Source organism: Arabidopsis lyrata (assembly GCF_000004255.2).
Source record: "Arabidopsis lyrata subsp. lyrata unplaced genomic scaffold ARALYscaffold_1, whole genome shotgun sequence".
NCBI lineage: Eukaryota > Viridiplantae > Streptophyta > Magnoliopsida > Brassicales > Brassicaceae > Arabidopsis > Arabidopsis lyrata.
In genome coordinates, this window is record NW_003302555.1 from 22,757,191 (window position 1) to 22,776,423 (window position 19,233).

The following is a 19,233-nucleotide window of genomic DNA, read 5'->3' on the forward strand; positions in this document are numbered from 1 at the left end:
TCTCGTAATATTTCTCAAGTAAGATTCTAAAAAGTATTTAAATAAAGCTTAGAGATAGGTAAGCCTTTATTTATAATGATTTAGGGTTTGTCTTGGAACCATAAATCCAATAATGGTAGTGTGCCCGAGTGGTTTAAACCATTTTTGGAAAATCGAGAAAATGCAGTTTTTGCATTAAAGACGAGCCGTTTCCCCTACTTTTAAGAAATAAGAAGGGAAAAAGCAACCGTCGCATTAACTACAAAAGTTTCTAAGGCCCAAGCCCAATAAATTTATCGAGTTGACTAAACCCGAAGTGGGGAACTCGCTTTAAGCCGAGCTCAGTTCTCGCATTCTTAAGAGAAAGGTTTGATCAGCCTAAAAATCTCAAAAGCATAACCACAAAGCCACAAAAGGTTAAAAGCGGACTTTGCAAACCCGCATATAATTTTAACCAAACCCCCTTGGGTCATAACCTAGAAAGGTTTAAAAGCCTCCTCAGGCAAATATCTTGTTCAAAAGAAATGATAAAGCCTCCTTACGCCAAAAATAAGTTCGAAATTAAGTTTAAACTAAATGGGACAATCCCCAGTTTAAAGTGGACACAGCCACTACGGATCGACATCCACCTCGGACTCCGGCTCAGCTGTCAAAGTTTCACTCGCCTCCTTAACTGGCGCTTGATCAGATGAAGCTCCTGGACCACCCTCCACGGTACAACCATCCTCCGGAGTGACCTCCGGCGCCGCAGGAACTTCGGGTGGGACAACGTCTTCCGTCTCACTTGAGCCTAAAAAAAAAAAATAATTTCAGTCAATCAAAGGTACAAGGTAAGAAAAGGTAATGAGTATCAAGGACCAAAAGTTACCCGCCCAGTCTAGACCCGATTCACTTATAGGAGGAGATTCTGTGCAGAATTCCTCAAAGTCCTGTGGGTTGAAAGTCGAAGCGGGAAGATCTGCCAAACGACTCCGCTTTTCAGAAAGATTGGTCGACAGTTCGGCCCTCTCTTGCACCTCGGAGAAATCTGCATCATGGATTTGGTCCAACAGAATCAGGTTGCTTTCGTGCTCCTTGAAGTCCGATTCCAGATCTGACCTAGCCTTCTCGGTTTGAATGAAGCGGATGGCCCCCTGGATCAACTCCATCCCGCGTCCCTTAACATCTTTTCTGGCTTTCGATGCTGACCTTGCCAACTCGGAATCACGCAACTTGGCTAACGCCTTGTACTTCGCGTTAAGCTCGATAAGTTGGTTATTTAGGGTATCGGCGGTTGATTCGGATTCATGAAGTCTACCCTGAACACCAGAAAGTTCATCCTGGAGTTTGTAATTCCGGTCGTATTGGTCTTGCAGCTCCCCCTTTATCTGCGCAAGCTCGGATGTTAAACTGTCGACCTTGTCCTCCAGATCGTGCTTGGAGCCGGCAGAAGAACTGTGTTCAGCCTCAAGAGCAGAGAATTTTTTCTTCCACGTGTCAATCTCCTTCTCCCGTCCAATGACCAACCCTTCGTAATGTTCAATCATGTCGTTAAGTTCGCTGTGAGCCTGGCATTATATATAAACCCGGGATGGCAAGTCAGTTTGCAGAATGGCAATACAATTAAAAAAAAAAAAAAAAAAAAAAAAAAAAAAAAAAAAAAAAACAAAAAATAGAACTAACCCGAGATGAATGATGAGCGTGAAGCAAATAGCGTTCACGAATCGCAGGGCGCCACTTGTCGAAGTCTGGCAAGACCGAACCCGATCGGGTCTTGAAGCATTGGAAGACGCTGCCTTCTTTCTCCATAGCTGCGAAGAAGGAAGAGTTGTAAAAATTGGAATCTTAATAGAGACAAAAACGTTTAAGTATGTGTAAATCACCAAACCTGAAAGTGATTTGACTTGAGGAACAAGAGCAGGCTTTAACCTCGAGGAAGCATCTCGAGATTCAGAATCTCCCTTTTTAGGAGATGCACTCCGAGCAGTCTTTTCGCTGTCGGGCTGGGAAGAAGAAGACATGTCAACAGGTCGGGGAGGACCCATTGGTTCAGTGGGAGGGGATGATCGAGGTGAACGGTCAGTCCGGGCCCTTGATTTCTCCCTTTGCGGAGACGAGTCACTACGGGATGACTTGTCCCTCTTCCTACGAACCAAATTCTTAAGTGGTTCATTGCTGAAATCGTCTCGGGGAGGACGAGGAGAATCACGACGAGGAGATCGCTCTCTCCGAGGAGAACGTTCGTCATAACGTTCGCGACGAGGTGTTAGCCTATAAGCAGCAACGGATCTGGCTCCCTCGGAGCTGTTATCATCAACCAGCAGGGTCCTGCTGTAATCTTTTTTGTCAATGGCGGCCGCAAGGAACGCCTTGTTTTCATCACAAGCCTCTGCTATCGTCTTGGAGAGTTTCTTACGCTGGGCAGTAAGGGCCCGAGCTGACATTCCCTGAGTTGAGGGAGGAGGCGGAAGACGATGAAGTAGATTGGGAGGACTCATCCTGAGTTTTCGGTTGGCCTCGACAAACCGATTGAGGGTGAAAGAATTCCAAAGGGTTTCCCCTTCGAGGATTGTTTTGAAGAACTTGACAAATTCTTCAGTCGGGAGAGTTGAAGCGATGAGAGCTGCGAAGTAAAACAACGAATTTGGTCAGTAAAAAAAATAAAACGACAAGGAAAGGAATATACGACCTAGTCTCTACCAGGCTTCGTAGACCAGTTCGATGGGAGTATATCGGAAAGATTCCCAATCGAAGCAGGAGTTTTCTTAATCAGGAACCAAGGATGGTGCCAATTTTCATCCTTGTTTGGGAGGTGCGAGATGACGTTTCTATTGGCATTTGGGTATGCCGAGAAGTATCCCGCTTTCTTTGACGAACTTCTCACACTTAGAAGTTCATTCAGCTCGGGGACTCCAATGATGTAGCCAGCCTCTGCCGCAACGGTTATAATCCCGAGGATGGTTCGGAGGAGATTGGGGGTTAGTTGAGGTAAAGCAATCTCAAGAGCCGCCAAGAATTGAATTAGGGCTTCGGGAAGGGGGAAGGTCAATCCGCAGCCCTTGAAGTAAATTTCGTAAACACAAAAGTACCCGTCACGGTGGTTCTCCGGAGATTCCGTAGGATCGGCTATTTGTGCCTCCGCTATTATTCCAGGAGGAATTTGACAAAGCCCCTTTAATCGCTCAAGGGATTGAAGAGTACAGGTGGATTTGTAATGAGGACCGGCGATATCGTTAGGACGAGTGCATTCGTCATTACTAGAACGCCTCTCATCGTAAGACGGAGATTCAGGTCTCTCAGAATCGGAAGTCATCGGAGGAAAATGAAAAATTCAAGGTTCGGCGAAGAGAGTTTCGGCAAAGAAAAGTAGAGAGAAGTTTTGATTAAAGCACAAAAGTAAAAGAAAAAAATGATGGTGAAAAGAAGTTACCTTACACAAACTAAATGATGAAACCGCCTCGAAAGTTGTGTGGGAAGTGGGAAGGTTTTTCCCGTTTTAATAGTAAATAATTAATATACGGTCATAATGATGACAGATGTCACTCGGTTAAAAATGGCTAGTGCCGAAATTAAAGGAGTGATGAGATTTTCGGCGGGAAATCAGAAAGATTCTCGAGCGCAATCTTTGGTCATTTAAGCATTTAAAGTCCTCCGAATTGGAATGGCACTTCGAAGAACTTGGGGGGCTAATTGTTGGTGTCGGATCCCGCACCAGAAGTCCGGGACCAACCAAAGATTGCCACGTAGACAGGATAACGACCCATAAAGGATAAAGCCCATTAGACCCACAAGTCAAAAGAACAGTCGGAGTGGTTGTCAACGTGAAGAGAGTCCGAAGTGACTGCACCTCGACACGAGTCCGGAGACGAAGTCATGGTTAAGTCGGTCTTAAGGACATTTGGGCCAAAAGGCGAGGCCCATAAAAATCAGAGTCAACTCAAATTCATACGTTGAGCATTAAAGTCAAAGATCAAAACGGACACATTTAAGAGGGAATAATTGTACTTAATTATTCATTTTAATGTCGTTTCTCTATGTATAAATATAAAGGCCAATGGCCATGTAAAGGGGATCTTCCTCTAGAGAAAGAGATACTATAGCAATTTTCGTAGCAATTCATAAGTTTTTACATATTCATTTTTGTCCCTCAAGAGTAATCTTTCCTACTTAATAAAAATACTTGAGTGTGTGAATCCGACATCCACAATTAGCTAATGAAATTATTGTGAAATCTCAATTGAATTGAAATAATTGTATATTTATAAATTTGTTTGGGTTTTATGCTTATTAAGGTTAGTAAAGTTGTTTTTAGTGTATTAAGGTCTCACATTGATAATTATGATTGAGAAAATTTGGATTTATAGCTTGAATGCGGAATTTAGTAGGAAAATTTGGAGATTGAAGATTTGGGACAACTAGAACCATTGGGTACAATTATGTAAAATATTTATGGAGACAAAAATTGGTACAACTTGGACAAATGGGTACAACTATGTTTATGGACTGCTACAAAAAATGTAAAATTATAGACCGTTTACTTTCTCTCATTTGTTTCAAGTGTCAATGAAAAAGACTTCAGTTATACGTTTTGCTTATGATAGATACTATTCAAGTATCGGAGAAGATGTATGATAGATTTTAAGAGAAGATAAAGAAGTGTATTATTTTCTTATGAAGTAATCGATTGGAGATGTATCATATGCTAAGTTGGTTGAAAATATATGCAGCAAGAAAAGGGTATATGAGGCTACGACGAAGCTGAGAGTTAGTTATTTTTTCTTCTCTTTCCCACATTATAAGGTAATACAAAATTATATTTGAGATGATGAAGATGTTGTGTGTTATTTAAATGATATGAGTGAAGAAGAGTTTAGAAGTGTTTTGCATGTCGAAGCTACCAATGATGATGAACAAAAATCAAGGAATTGATGAAAATGAGAGGTTTGATTAAGTTTTCTGAGAGTATTTGGTAAGAGAATATGTTGCAAATAAGAGATTACTCTAATTGGTAGAGCGAATGATAGTGGTATCTTTGCTATGCACTAGAGACCAATCACAACAAAATCCGCTGGTAATGACGAATGAAGATAGAGATGTAGAAGAAAATGAATCCATACTTCTTTTATGGAAAGATAATCTTGGTATTACGGTAGGCCAAGAGTTCGGAAGCAAAGAAGCAATACAAAGTTTAGTTGAAAATATTGAACATAATAATTGTTTTGAGTTTGTTGCAAAGAATTTGGAGCCGTTGAGATATGTGGTAAAATGTTCTTAAGCACATCATGGTTGTGATTGGTATGTACGATCTGCGAGGAGTGATACGTCTAAGCATTTCTCGATACGAAGTCATAGAAATATTCATTAATGCTTTCGTTCAAGTATAAGTACAAGACGAAGTAGAACGAAAGACACACCAACTATGGTTGTTTCCTTTTTGGCTGAAGATTATCCGGGTAAAATTGTCATGGTAACTCTAAAAGATCTCATTTATTTGGTTCAAGGAAGATTTGTTGTACAAGTGTCATACTCTACCGCACGGAGAAAAAAAAAGCTGCAAATGATGTTCGAGGTACCCTAGAAGAATGTTTTAGGCTTCTGTATTATTATATGTTCATGTTAAAGAAGATGAATTTTGGTACAATTTCATATGTGAAAGTGGGTGAGGAACAAAAGTTTAAGAACTTATTCTTCACATTGGGAGTTTCCATTGAAGGCTTATGTGTCATGAGAAAAGTGATCATTATTGATGGAACCCATCTTAAGACTACATATGGTGGAGTGCTAATTGTTGCTACAGCTCAAGATCCCGATCATCACCATTATCTGATTGCTTTTGGTGTTGTAGATGGTGAGAAAAATGAAAGTTGGACTTAGTTTTTCAAAAAGTTCAAATCGATTATACCAGATGATCTTGAAATTGTGTTTGTTTCTGATAGAAACCAAAGTCTCATCAAGACAATATATGTGGTCTATCTATTATCTCACCATGGGCATTATATCTACCATTTGTCTTAGAATGTGAAAGGAAAGGTTTTTGGAGTAAACACATTAATATGTGCAAAAAAGTTCATGGAATGTGCTCGGGCTTATATGGAGGTAGAGTTTTTACAGCTTTATAGTGATTTTTTGTCAACATATCCTTTGAACGTTTGTATCTAGATGAGTGGGCGGATGTGACGAAATGGGCTAGATGTTATTTTGGAGGAGAAAAATACAACATAGACACAAGCAATGCTGTTGAATCTATTAATGGTATTTTAGAAAAAGCAAGGAACTACTTACTATTACAAATGATAAATGGAATTATCGAAAAAATGGCTTAGTGGTTTGCAAAATATAGAAAAGCTTCTAGAGAAATTACCAACTGGATAGTATTGGGTTTCTTTTGTGGAGAAGGAACTCCAGAAGCTTTTCTATGTTTGCCAAACCACTCAGCCATTTTCTCGATAATCGCATCTATCATTTGTAATAGTGAGTAGTTCCGAGCTTTTCCTAAAATACCATTAATAGATTCAACATCATTGCTTGTATCTATGTTATATATTTTTCCTCCAAAATAACATCTACCCCCATTTCATCACATCCACCCACTCATCTAGATACAAACGTGTCGAAGGATAGGTTGACAAAAGAACACCACAAAGCTATATGAACTTTGCCTCCGTATAAGCCCGAGCACATCGCATGAACTTTTCTGTACATATTGTTGTGCTTACTCCAAAATCCTTTTCTTTCACATTCGGAGACAAATGGTGGATACAGTGCCCATGGTGAGATAACAGATAGACCACATATATTGTCTTGATGAGACTTTAGTTTCTATCAGAAACAAACACAATTTCAGGATCATCTGGTATAATCGATTTGAGCTTTTTGAGAAACCAAGTCCAACTTTCATTTTTCTCACCATCCACTACACCAAAAGCAATCAGATAGTGGTCATGATCGGGATCTTGAGCTGTAACAACAATTAGCATTCCAACATATGTAGTCTTAAGATGGGTTCCATCAATAATGATCACTTTTCTCATGACACAGAAGCCTTCAATGGAAACTCCCAATGCGAAGAACTAATAACTTTTATTCCTCATCCACTTCCACATATGAAACTGTACCAAGATTCATCTTCTGTATCATGAACATATAAGAATACAAAAGCATAAAACCTTCCTCTGGGGTACCTCGAACATCATTCGCAACTTATTTTTTTCCTCTCCATGCAATAGAGTATGACACTTACACACCAAATCTTACTTGAACCAAATCAATGAGATCTTTTAGAGTTGGCGTGGCAATTTTACCCGAATAATCTTCAGTGAAAAAAGAAGCAACCATAGTTGGTGTGCATTTCCTTCTACTACGCCATGTACTTATACTTGACCGAGAGCATGAAGGAATATTTCTATGAGTTTGTATAGAGAAACGCTTAGACGTATCACTCCTCGCAGCTTGTACATACCAATCGCAACCATGATGTGCTTCTGAATATATTACCACATATCTCAACGGCTCCGAATTCTTTACAACAAACTCAAAACAATTCTTATGTCCATTCTTTTCAACTAAACATTGTATTGCTTCTTTGCTTCTAAATTCTTGGCCTACCGGAATATCAAGATCATCTTTTCATAAAAGAGGTATGGATTCATTTCCTTCTACATCTCTATCTTCATTCTCCACTACCACCAGAGTTTGTTGTGATTGGTCTCCAACGTGCATAGCAAAGATACCACCACCACCACCACTATCATTCGCTCCACCAATTAGAGGAGTTTCTTTATTATTTGCAACATTTTCCCTTACCAAATCCTCTCTTAAAACTTGATCAAACCCTCATTTTCATCAATCCTTGATTTTGTTCGTTATTATTGGTAATTTCGACATGCAAAACACTTCTAAACTCTTCTTAACTTACATCATTTAAATAACACACAACATTTTCATCATCCCGAATATAATTTGGTATTACCTTATATTGTGGGAATGAGAAGAAAAAGTAACTAACTCTCAGCTTCGTCGTAGCCACATCTAACATTTTCTTGCTGCATATCTTTTCAACCAACTTAGCATGTGATATACCTTTCCAATCGATGATTGCATACGAAAAGAATGCACTTCTTCATCTTCTTTTAAAATCCATCGTACACCTTCTCCGATACTTGAGTAGTATCCATCATAAGCAAAACGTATGGTTGAAGTATTTTTCATTGTCACCTGAAAAAGAAAAAGAGAAAGAAAATGGTCTATAATTTAACATTTTTCGTAGCATTGCATAAACATAGTTGTACCCAATTGTCCCAGCTGCACCAATTTTTGTCTCCGTAAATATTCTACATAGTTGTATCCAAAGCTGTCAGTTATCCCAAATCGTCAATCCCCAAATTTTCTACTAATTTTCGCATTCAAGCTACGAATCTAACATTTCTCAATCATAATTATCAACGTGAGACCTTAATACCCTAAAAACAATTCTACTAACCTTCATAAGCATAAAAACCAAACAGATTCACAAATCTACAATTATTTTAATTCAAATTGAGATTTCACAACAATTTCATTAGCTAATGCTATATCTATATAAGTTCTTGTCACATTGCTAATTTAGAGAATATGAAAAAAAAAAAATTAAAACTACCTTGAAGTGAGCTTTAATGGTGGATGGAGAAGAAGAAGATAAGAGATATTTTTTTTTTTGGTAGGGAGAAGATAAGAGATGTGAGTTTGGAAGTTGCAAAATCTCGAGAACAAGATTGTTATATAAGAGATTTTTTTTTGTGGTTAATAAGAGAGGAGAGAGAATGATTCTCATTGATTGTTTATAATAGTTTGTTGGTGGTAAAAATTTATTGTAGAATAAAAGAAAAATATACTTGGTTTTTAAAGGATTGTGAAAATAAGTAGATGGTAAGATTAGAGATTCGATTTTGAGAATTTGGGATTAAAATATCCTAAAGGTATAAATGGTAACCGCTGAATCCGGCTGAATTGGGCTGAATATATTTGTGGTTTTTTGATGAATCTAGCTGAATAATTTTAAGTTCAAATGGTAACCGCTGAATCTAGCTGAATTTTTGAAAAGTAATAATATAATTAAATTTATAAAAATATTAATTAAAGAACTAATTGTTGTGGAAAATATTAGTTAAATAAATATATGCAAATATTTAATTTGAAATTTTATTTTTAATAAGCTTACTAAACATGACTATCTTAAAAATAAATTTTAGAAGTACATTATTTTGAAATACATTTTAGAAATTAACTAATAAGAGTGGATGTAATTAATTTTTTGTTAAAAATATTAATATTATTTTTCAAATTTGATATACTAAGATATAATTAATTGCACATATCAGTTTATCCAAATATATAGTTTAAAGCAAACATATATAAACTATGAACTATAAGCGTGGATGAACTCTTACCCAAATATTTTTCTTCGATCTCTATACTAAATTTAGGATGGTTGATGTTTAAAAGAGAAATTCTAATAGAGAAATATACAAAAAAAATTCAAATCCATATAATTCACCCATTTTTACATTTTTTTTGGTAAAAAAAAAGAATAAAATTAGATTAATTCAGTAAATAAAGGAATGGAGTAGGACTCCTATAACCAAATAACAAAAATTCCACCGAGATTTCCTCACCAATTCTTCAAATATGAATGATGTAACATTTGAGGAATTCCACAGTAATTCCACAACAATTCCACAATTGTATGTTACCATTTACAGCCTAAATTAGACCCAATATATATAGATAAAGATCCAATGTTAGGTTGAGTTGGCAATTATGTCCAAAAATTTAAAATTTATTGTTTTGACTAATTATTATTTTAATTAAAATAAACAAATAAATAGATTAATTTTATTACATATGCTAAATAGAATCGATTTTGAGGTTTAAATCCACTTTTGAGTGAGAAATGTCCGGCGGCGCGGCGGTTACGGCGATGGAAACGGAGGAGAGAAATCAGAATTCCGGTAAGAGTAATTCGAAGGACATTGATGCAACAGAGATAAAGTTCAAGATTCTGGCGGCTTTGCGATCTCGCGTAACCTGCCTAAGAAACAAAGCAGAGTATAAATCTTTGTCTCTCAATCTCTTCCTCTAAACCCTAATGTCGTGAATTCTCTCTGTGAGATTGAGTAACGTTCGATTGTTTTCAAGGCACTGGTGATATACATTTCTGATTTGGATTTAGGGTTTCACTTTGATTTTCGGTTTTGTATAGTGGAATGTGTCGGCGAAGTACAATAGAATGATTTGCAGTTTTTTGAATTTTGCAGCTGCTTCACGATCGTGAGTGTGCGGAGGATGTTAGAGAAAGATATTGGATTGGAGAAATTTGCTTTGGATGTGTATAAAAGCTTTGTTAAAGAGAAATTGGTTCAGGTATCTTTCTGTTTTCATGGTTGAAACAAGATAATAATTGAACTTCCTTTTTGAGAGTACCAATGTTTCCTTTTTGATGTCAGTGTTTAGAAGAAGCTGGTGGTAATAATGATGAAAATTCTCAAGAAACTGAGAGGGAAGACGAAGACGATGTGATTCCTATCAAAGAAGTAGTAGAACTATCTGAAGAGCATGAGGCGAAGAACGATACTGGTGAAGAGAAAACATCCAAAAGGGTAGCTAAAGATATCAAGGACAAGGGAAATAAAGAAGCCTTGCAGAGTGATATAAGGAGAGCCCTCCGGGAAAGAACTTCGTATATTAAGGCTAATTCAGAGTAAGTTAATAAATGAAGTTCTGAATTCAGTAAAGGTTTCTTCTTCCATGACTTGAGAAAATATACTTTTCTGTTTAGTAATGGCTTGCTTTACTTTTCAGGACAATTACAATTGCTTCACTTCGTCGACTTTTAGAGGAAGATCTTAAGTTAGAGAAGGAGTCTCTTGATCCGTTCAAGAAGTTCATTAACAAAGAATTGGATGAAGTGAGTACTTTCAATTGATTATGTAATATCTTGACTAGAGTGAGATGCAAGTTTTTTTATAGTTCTATTGGCTAATTAGGTACTACAACTTCCTGAGGCTCCTAAACGTTCGACTGAGTCTATTGGGAAAAAACTGAAGAAAAAGGTCAAGAGCACACTATCTAAGAAGGTAAGCAGTGAAGAAAATTCTAATTCAGATGCGGAGGGGGCTGTGGACGACGAGGGAGTAGCTGTAAAGAAGACAATGGCCCGAAAAGGAAAATTATCAAAACCAGAGATGATGGGAAAACGGAAAAGTGAAAACGGCAAACATGTATCTGGGAGAAAGAAAGCAAAACATACAGAAACAGATTCGGAGAATGACAGTGATGCAGGAGATAGTGAAAAATCTTTGAAGGTATAACATCTTGGTTGTGATTTTTATCTTGAATCCCATTGAAACCTTGTACAACTTACCCATTTGATTTCTGCTTTTAATGTTGTTCAACAGCAGACAAAGGAGACTGCAACTGATGTGTATGGAAAGCGTGTTGAGCATCTCAAATCAGTCATCAAATCTTGTGGGATGAGGTTTCTACCAAACTTGGTATATCTTTAAGAAGTTCTGTATTTGTTCATATTCCAGGCATTTTATTGTTTTATTATTTTTTTGTGGCAGTGTTCCTCCTAACATTTACAAGAAAGCCAAACAGGCTCCTGAAGAGAAACGTGAGGTTACGCTAATAGAAGAACTTGAGCAGATACTTGCCAAAGAAGGGCTGTCTTCAGATCCTTCGGAGAAAGGTAGTGTTCCGCTAAGAATTGATTTTTTTGCTTGGAGATAAACTCATATCTTCCATCTTTAGAGTTCAGTAGTTTTTTTCTGAATGATTCTTAGTTCAACTTGCGAAGATGTTAACGCGAATAAGCATGCTGATGTTTGTTTTCTATCTGGTAAATATGTAAACATACTATGAACAAACTATCTGGCTTTACTCTGATAGAGATCAAAGAAGTAAAAAAGAGGAAGGGTATATCAAAAGAGCTTGAGGGTATTGATACAAGTAACATTGTATGGAGCTCAAGGAGAAAGTCATCCACAAGTTTTGCGCCTCCTCCAAAACCGAAAATAACAGCGGAAAGCGAGAGCGAGAGTGATGAACCGGAAGATACTGAGAATGAAGAGGATGCTGAAGATGAAGAGGAAGGTAATGAAAAAGCTGAGGATGGAAGCCAAAGCAAAGAAGAATCAAACAGTGGTGAGAATCTAGATCTCTTATCTAAATGACCATCCATTCAAGTTTTAAAACTGATGATCCTTGGCTTTGTTTGCAGAGGATGATGGTGGAGAAGAAAGCAAATGATTTAACGATTATCTCTGAATCAGTGGCTTACAGTAATGAATCTTTCATCCACTGTAGTTTAAGTGTGTCTGTCTCTGCTAGTGACATTTTGTTCCTTTATCCTTTAAAGATTATGATGAATATTAAGCAGGTAATATGTCAAACTATTAAATACAGTGAGTGGGAATCCCAGACTCAAACTATAACTTGAGGAATCATATGCTGAATCACTGAATATATTTGATACCCACTCTGTGATGTGATCGAATATGATAAAGAAGAGAGTTGATTGATAGTGATAACAGATTGAATTGTGATGCAATATGCATCTCTTATCAATTGGGTTTGTCCTTTCGGGTAAATCGAAAAGAAGCTGGGAATCTAGACATTGTTGGCGGTGGCATCAATGTCTAACTCCTGGGTCTCTGAAAGAATGCGCCTAACTTGGTTTGCAAGATCTGTGACATGTTTATCTTTAAACCCTGATTGGTATCAAAGAACACAAAACCAGAGTTGGTACTTTATAATCTGAAACCAAAGATTACTGAGTAATTGGTACAAGTTCTTTTACCGAGTTGAGCGAGAGCCTCTTCGAGGTTGAAGATATAGTCTCTGTTTGGCCCTGAAGGTCCTTTCGCTAAAACTATCTGTCTACACAAACACAAGAAACGAAAGATCAAATGTAATCTATAGGAAGAAGCTAAAAACAAAACCACCTACTTGGCAATATCTTCAAGAGGAGCTGGTCCTAAGTAGTTGTTGTTGCTCTTCTTGTCAGGTGAAGCTATGTACCTGAAGTAAATAAAGGAAGATACGTATCGACATTGTTACTCGTTTATATATAAACCGACGTGATGTAATCGAATGCGTTTCTTACACCATTACTCCAGTCACAGCCGGTTCCGAAGCATTAGAGCCCTGCAACAAGTAAAAAGCATCATCACACACACACAAAAAAAGAAAAGGACACAATCTTTGATGTTAGAAGAAGCAGAGAACAAAATGGACTCACAGTGAAGAAATCAACATACTCTTTCTGATCATATTGCTTCTCCCTCACTTCCAAATGCTGACAAAACAAACAGACAACATAAATGTTTTTGTCATAATTCCAACAAAGAGCATATAATCACTTATTCACTTACCATTAAAGCATCTCTTTTATCTTCCTCTTTGGTTATCTTGTAAGCAACTCCACACTGTGTGTTTTCCATTAGCAAGTAACAGAAACAAATCAAACCAAGAACTTGAATAGAGTTAACAATTGTATCATAAAGACTTACACAAACTTCTCCATGAGCAGCTTCTAATGTCACAGTTCTTCCCGGAAAATCCAAAGTTCCTCTATGATCAGTACTACCTAAATTCCATATTTGACATTACTATAACTCAAGATCATAATCAAGATTGTTTAATAAAGATGGAGAAAGAGAGAGAGAGACCTTGATGGAAGACACGGCGATAGCCTTTGATGAAACCAGGGAGGCTTTCGTCGAAAGGAAAACCCGTTTTCCATATTAAAGATCCGTACCCGAATACCCACATCGCCATTTTTACCGGTGAGGTAGAGAAAGTGAGATCCGATGGGATCGGAGAAGAAGAATGAAGAAAGACAAGTGATCAATTAATTACCCACATGTATCACATGTAATTTACTTTAACAAGTTATAGAATAAATCCCTCTATTTTGTATAATGTTATAATTTTGACCCTAAACTCTTGAATTTATAGATTTAACCCATGTAATTGGTGAGAGAAAAGAGAGAAAGTGAGATTTGCTAGGTCAGAGATTAGAGAGTTTAGGTCTCGGTTTGGCTTGTCGTTGGATTTGTTTTGCGGTTGGAATCGTTTACATTATGCAAATGAGTCGTAATTACATGTGGGATTAATAAATTTTTAAATTTTGTAAAAAAAAAATTAAAAAGGAAAGAAAGTGAGATCCATTAGGATAAGACAAAGACAAGTGACCCAATTAGTAGTATATGTTTCTTATTTTAACAAGTTACAAAACAAAAACTCTAATCTCTTTATTATATATGTATAACATCCAAATATCGACTATAGTTTCTTGGAGTTATAAAAGTTACCCTTTATAGTTTAGTAGGCTCAAGTTTTACCAAATGATTCATTTATCATTCGTTTTGGAAATTTCAAAATACAAGAAAGTAGAAGCTGAAAAACATACATAATGTAAAAAGATACTAAAGTTAAGCGTAGAGCGATTAGAAAATGTAAAAAAAAAAAAACAAAAACACAAAATCAACAAGAAAGATAACCAAAATTTCCACCTCCAATGCATGGAGATGAAATCTTTGTTTAAGTATCTTTCTTCTCTTTTGGAACTTGGATCAGGTACTTGTAACCACACCATTAGTCGGTGCTCCCGAGACATCATGACCGTTCGTTTGTTTGACTACGTTAGTGATCGGAAGCTCTTGGTTCTTGGCTACGATTTTCTCATCCAAAGGATTCACTTCATCCTTACTTTTTCCCCATACCACACTGTATAGTCCAAGAACTATGAAAACTGCCCCAATTATACTGCATAACATTACAATAATACCATTCAAAACATTAGTTATGTATCACTTAATTAATCTTGAATTATAAAGATTTGATTAGTGTGACTTTATTACCTTCCTAGATGGATTTTCTCAGCCAAAACCAATGCACCGAGGAAGGCAGTGATGATCATACACATAGGACTAAACGACGTCGTAAACACAGGACCACGCTGCTTAATCACAATGCTTTGTATGTAATAAGCTATCCCCGAACAAACCACTCCCTAAAAATATACAACATAACAAGTTTTAATTGACAAGTTAATTAGTGTTAGTGTTTATTAACTTGATTAGTAGATGATTAACTTACAGAGTAAACCGCGGCGAGTGTTCCGGAATCCATACCGATTTTCCATGCACTCGGGTCACGAACCATTATTAGCGAAGCAATGGCGTTTAGGATCGTCCCTATCCCACATATCAACGTTACAAGTGATAGCTCAGCTGGATAAACTTTTAACGTGTATGACTGCATGAAAAAATGATATTTTCTTATTAATTATCAGTATAATATTTCTCAAAATGCTAAATATTATAAGAAATATTTTACCTGTAAAATGAAGAAAGCAGCCCATGTAGAGATACTGCCCATAATGGCTATGGTTCCGAGGACCCAGTGTTGGCCGGTGGGCGTGCTGCTCGAACCGCCGTGGAAAGAATTATGAGCGGCTTTCACGATCTCGATAGCCGGACCTTTGTACAAAGTCATTATCATTGCTCCTCCTACTGTTATTACCGTTCCTACCACTTTTGCTACACTGTGGACCTTTCTAAAGTTGACGGTCTCAAGCCTGATTAACATTGCAATTGGTGTTACTTAAATGGTTAGTTCATTAAAAAGTTTCTTAGCAAAAAAAAAAGTTCATTAAAAAGTTTTATTAACTAAACATGAAAACTCTCGGAGATTAAGTGACAATTCAAGGCTAGAATATCATCAATCATCTAAATAATCTAGAGAAAAAAAATGAATTACAAACTTATGATTGAATATGGGGTAATAAAGTAAATAAGAGAAAGTTTTGTTGAGTGAATGAAAGTACCTGAAAATGAGGGCGAGAATGAAGGTGACGGCGGGAAGTGCATTGGTAAAGGCAGAAGTGTACGATGCTGACGTGTTTTTCAATCCTATGTAGTACAAATTCTGGTCCATAAGGGGCCTAAAATCATTCACAAATAAATACCAATTATCAATATCATTATTTTTTATTACATAGCCTTTTCACGTCATCTTTTGTTTGTGCATAATAAGTAGATGCTTTTTCCAAAGATCAAAAGGAAAACGTGTACGTAGGATAACAAGCACACATTCACATTAAAGATGTTTGTTGTGGTTGTGGGTGATGATCTCATTACCAATAATCAAGAAATATATTATTATATACCAATTTCATCCCTTTTTCTACATTATCACGTTAAAGTTTCGAAACAATGTAAATATTTTATGTGATAATAGATATTCTAAAAAATATTATTATTTACTTATTAATCAACTTTTCAAATGATTGAAAGACCTATCTCGTATGTCCAATTCTAGACGAATTTTGGTATATGCAAAAAAAATTGTATATAATACTTTATCTTAATAGTAGAATCCTTCAAACATTAAACAATCTCTGACTATAACTTTGATTAATTATGTTGTTACTATCTAAACTAAAAATCATATTTATAAGAGTCTAATTTTTTTGGGTACGATATGTGAGTATTTCATTTCCCTAAGTAACGTACCCGAATTAGCATGATAAAGTAACGTACCCGAACACATGTATTTGCATTACAACTATAAAAAAGTAACTTTTGATTTTGCACCGTACGTTTTTATTATTAACTAGTTATAAGATTTATTTTCTAGATACAAACTTTTGTATGATAAATACAAGAACCTTAAAGTTGTATGAACCGAACTTTCTAATTGCAAAGCAAAAAACATGGTTTTCTAATGAAAGAGACTTACTCTAATATTCCAAGAGCAAGAAGCCTCCAGAATATTGGTAGTGTGATCTTGGGCCTAATTTTCCTGCAAACTCACAATTATTAAAATAAGTATACATATATGCAATATACATACATAATATGTGATGTGGATATATGTGTGTGTAGTGGTACCTCTCGAAAATGAGAGCAAAGGGAGCCATAACAACCGTGGCGACGACATGACGGTATGTGGCAAGAACCCAATGGTCCATGCCATGCTTGAACGAGACCATAGTGATGATGTACATGCCTGCATAGCCAAATTGCAGTGAAATTATCGCCAATATCGGCTTCAATTTCTCCATGCTTCCACCTTTCATCTTTATTACTTAAACGAGAATATATCTCTGGTTATATAACACTACTATATCAATATGTTTATGTGTATATATAGAACTCTCCCACCCCCTCTTCTCTTTATATTGATGAGAGTTGTTTGGTGAGTGATGAGATAAGCTCTATTTGTTTGAGGCAGGCAAAACCTAATGGGAAGTGACTCGTATTTATAGTCGAGCAAAAGTTAGATTAAAAAGATACACTCATTATTTTGTTCACTTAATAATACGTCTACGTATCTTTTAGAATATTTTAATGATCAACTAGTGTTTACACTTTAGAGATATGAATAAGTTAACAGAAAAATATGTCTTACATACTTATTTACTTTTACATATGCATGTCAGCATATCGTTTATATAAGAATTCATTTTGGAATTTGTTTTTAGCTTTTTTCTTTTCTCTTTAGACGATTTCAAAGTAGAGAAATATAATCAAAATTGCAAATCTTGTATACATACATGTTGTGATTCTTTTATTTCAATGCGTAACACGTGTTCGCATTATATTAAAGTTGATATATCACATAGTTTTGTATGATATCAAGTAGTAGGTGGTAAGGTGATTGTGTGTGCATACACATTTGTAACTTTTTACAATATATATAGTACACGAATATATATATTCATTTCTTTTCTTTTTCAAAAACAAACTACTTCTCATATTTCAGCTCTTTACGGAGTCAGGATGTTTCCTAACACACCAATGTAACTTAAGTCATATCAAATAAAAAAAAAAGAAATTTTCACGTTTAGCATAGAAAAAAGATTTGGTCTCAGATTTTGGCAAAGTGAAAATTCATTCTCACGTGGTAGCAGTTAAGCCAAACTGTGACGAAAATACCCCTAACGACGAAAACCAAACGACAGAGTTAATTTCGGTTTAGTTGCTTTCTTTTGTTTTACATCATACGGTTTAGTTAGTTTTGAAAAAAAAAAAAAAAAACTTTCGTTGCAGAAACTGTCGAAGAAAACGAAGAAGAAGAAGGAGAGAGAGACGGAATTCATTCATCCATCTTCGTTTTCGACATCTCCGTTCGAATTGTCTGCTACTTGATTTGAGGCATTGCATTGAACTCGAAAAACCGGCGAAGAGAAAGTTCCAGTTTTTACGGCGAAGGCGACCAGAGAAACATCCGGCGAGATACCAACCTTCGAGATGGCTGGGAATAAACCAAACGACGTAGTCTCTAGGAAGAAGCATACGCAGGAAGGCCCCGAGAAGGACAAGGTGGAACTCAGAGTATCCCCGAGGAGGAAACTCCCTCCGAGAAATCCGCCGGAGGAATTGGGTAAGTTCCGATATTATTCCGTTTGTAGTTTCTTTGGGTGTATCGGAATCTTAAAGCTTATTTGATTAAAGGGATAGAAGTTGCCGGATTTTGCTATATCTGTAGTTTGAAAATTTGAGAAGTTGAATTGGAAATCTCTGTTTCCGCCAAAATTCAGATGTTGAGTATATAATGATGATAATTACTGTGTACGTACACGAATTCATACATCCGTACTTAATTGTATATCACTTGTAATTGCAGGCAGTACAAGCGTGGCTCCGACTAAAGATCTTATAGTTGAAGAGTTACCACCTAGACTCTTTGCCCTAGACCGGTACCCTGTCAAGACGAAGATGAACGCGTACTCCAAACCGGAGTACCTTTCTGACATAGCACAAGTTCTTAAGGGAAAAGAGGAGATGAAGTTTCTTCTCGAGTCTCCATTTGGGGACCTTTTTAGGATACCTGCTAACAAGTCTTCCTTCTCAGGTAAACTTGTTCTTGGACTAATATGTCGTCAGTTAGTAACGAGTAAAGTGAATGAGATGTGGATGGTCTTCGGCGGTCATCCAATAAAATTCGGATTAAGAGAATTTAGTCTGGTAACTGGTCTAGAATGTGGGACATATCCCAACAAGAAAGACGTGACGGATGTGCTAAAGGTTAAAGCTGGTAGTCAAAGTGTCTGGAAAACTCTGTTTGAGGAGAAGTTTGGGGAGAAGCCGAATCCAACAGTGCATGATTTGGTGGTCTGGCTGAAGGAGGAGGAAACCATGGATGGGTGGAAGCAGCTGGCCTTATCTCTTATAATCTTGGTAGATGGTGTGATAGGGTGCCATAATAACCCCATAAGGCCTTCTGAGT

General features: G+C 36.6%; 3 protein-coding genes, 1 long non-coding RNA gene and 1 pseudogene across 5 annotated transcripts; 1 reads left to right on the forward strand and 4 right to left on the reverse strand.

Annotated features, from left to right (window-relative positions):
* Positions 1–559: 559 nt before the first annotated feature.
* Positions 560–3,327, reverse strand: LOC110224735 (annotated as a pseudogene).
* A 1,001-nt stretch (positions 3,328–4,328) lies between these two features.
* LOC110224736 lies at positions 4,329–8,952 on the reverse strand. The gene is made up of 2 exons (XR_002329232.1): positions 8,594–8,952; positions 4,329–8,172 (listed from the first exon to the last, which is right to left on the reverse strand). It is a non-coding gene; the product is annotated as an uncharacterized LOC110224736 (long non-coding RNA).
* A 900-nt stretch (positions 8,953–9,852) lies between these two features.
* LOC9330055 (protein FAM9A) lies at positions 9,853–12,472 on the forward strand. 2 transcript variants are annotated; one of them, XM_021011591.1, is made up of 9 exons: positions 9,853–10,041; positions 10,251–10,356; positions 10,440–10,693; positions 10,795–10,900; positions 10,980–11,297; positions 11,394–11,470; positions 11,559–11,683; positions 11,884–12,138; positions 12,215–12,472. In XM_021011591.1, exons 1-9 carry the CDS (start codon positions 9,887–9,889, stop codon positions 12,241–12,243), a joined length of 1,425 nt encoding a protein of 474 aa, XP_020867250.1. In that variant the 5' UTR covers positions 9,853–9,886; the 3' UTR covers positions 12,244–12,472. The 2 variants fall into 2 exon arrangements, with proteins under 2 accessions (XP_020867250.1, XP_002891295.2); XM_002891249.2 differs by having other exon boundaries at positions 9,854–10,041; positions 11,391–11,470.
* Positions 12,438–13,857, reverse strand: LOC9327358 (gamma-glutamylcyclotransferase 2-3). Its single transcript, XM_002893948.2, has 8 exons — positions 13,665–13,857; positions 13,506–13,582; positions 13,368–13,421; positions 13,235–13,291; positions 13,100–13,140; positions 12,943–13,014; positions 12,794–12,873; positions 12,438–12,704 (listed from the first exon to the last, which is right to left on the reverse strand). Exons 1-8 carry the CDS (start codon positions 13,771–13,773, stop codon positions 12,604–12,606), a joined length of 591 nt encoding a protein of 196 aa, XP_002893994.1. The 5' UTR covers positions 13,774–13,857; the 3' UTR covers positions 12,438–12,603.
* A 476-nt stretch (positions 13,858–14,333) lies between these two features.
* Positions 14,334–17,287, reverse strand: LOC9330056 (WAT1-related protein At1g44800). Its single transcript, XM_021011592.1, has 7 exons — positions 16,893–17,287; positions 16,741–16,803; positions 15,827–15,943; positions 15,337–15,577; positions 15,097–15,255; positions 14,859–15,010; positions 14,334–14,763 (listed from the first exon to the last, which is right to left on the reverse strand). The coding sequence occupies exons 1-7, from the start codon at positions 17,078–17,080 to the stop codon at positions 14,571–14,573; spliced, it is 1,113 nt and encodes a 370-aa protein (XP_020867251.1). The 5' UTR covers positions 17,081–17,287; the 3' UTR covers positions 14,334–14,570.
* Positions 17,288–19,233: the final 1,946 nt, after the last annotated feature.

Coding starts and splice junctions, on each gene's coding strand:
- LOC9327358 (XM_002893948.2), bottom strand. CDS start 13,773: ATGGCGATGTGGGTATTCGGGTACGGATCTTTAATATGGAAAACGGGT. Junction 13,141..13,234: donor AGTATGTTGATTTCTTCACT/GTGAGTCCATTT, acceptor TACTTGTTGCAG/GGCTCTAATGCTTCGGAACC. Junction 13,015..13,099: donor GCTGTGACTGGAGTAATGGT/GTAAGAAACGCA, acceptor TATTTACTTCAG/GTACATAGCTTCACCTGACA.
- LOC9330055 (XM_002891249.2), top strand. CDS start 9,887: ATGTCCGGCGGCGCGGCGGTTACGGCGATGGAAACGGAGGAGAGAAAT. Junction 10,901..10,979: donor TTAACAAAGAATTGGATGAA/GTGAGTACTTTC, acceptor TTGGCTAATTAG/GTACTACAACTTCCTGAGGC. Junction 11,471..11,558: donor ATCAAATCTTGTGGGATGAG/GTTTCTACCAAA, acceptor TTTTTGTGGCAG/TGTTCCTCCTAACATTTACA.
- LOC9330056 (XM_021011592.1), bottom strand. CDS start 17,080: ATGAAAGGTGGAAGCATGGAGAAATTGAAGCCGATATTGGCGATAATT. Junction 15,578..15,826: donor ATTCTCGCCCTCATTTTCAG/GTACTTTCATTC, acceptor AATGTTAATCAG/GCTTGAGACCGTCAACTTTA. Junction 15,011..15,096: donor CACTCGCCGCGGTTTACTCT/GTAAGTTAATCA, acceptor GTATATTTTTAG/GGAGTGGTTTGTTCGGGGAT.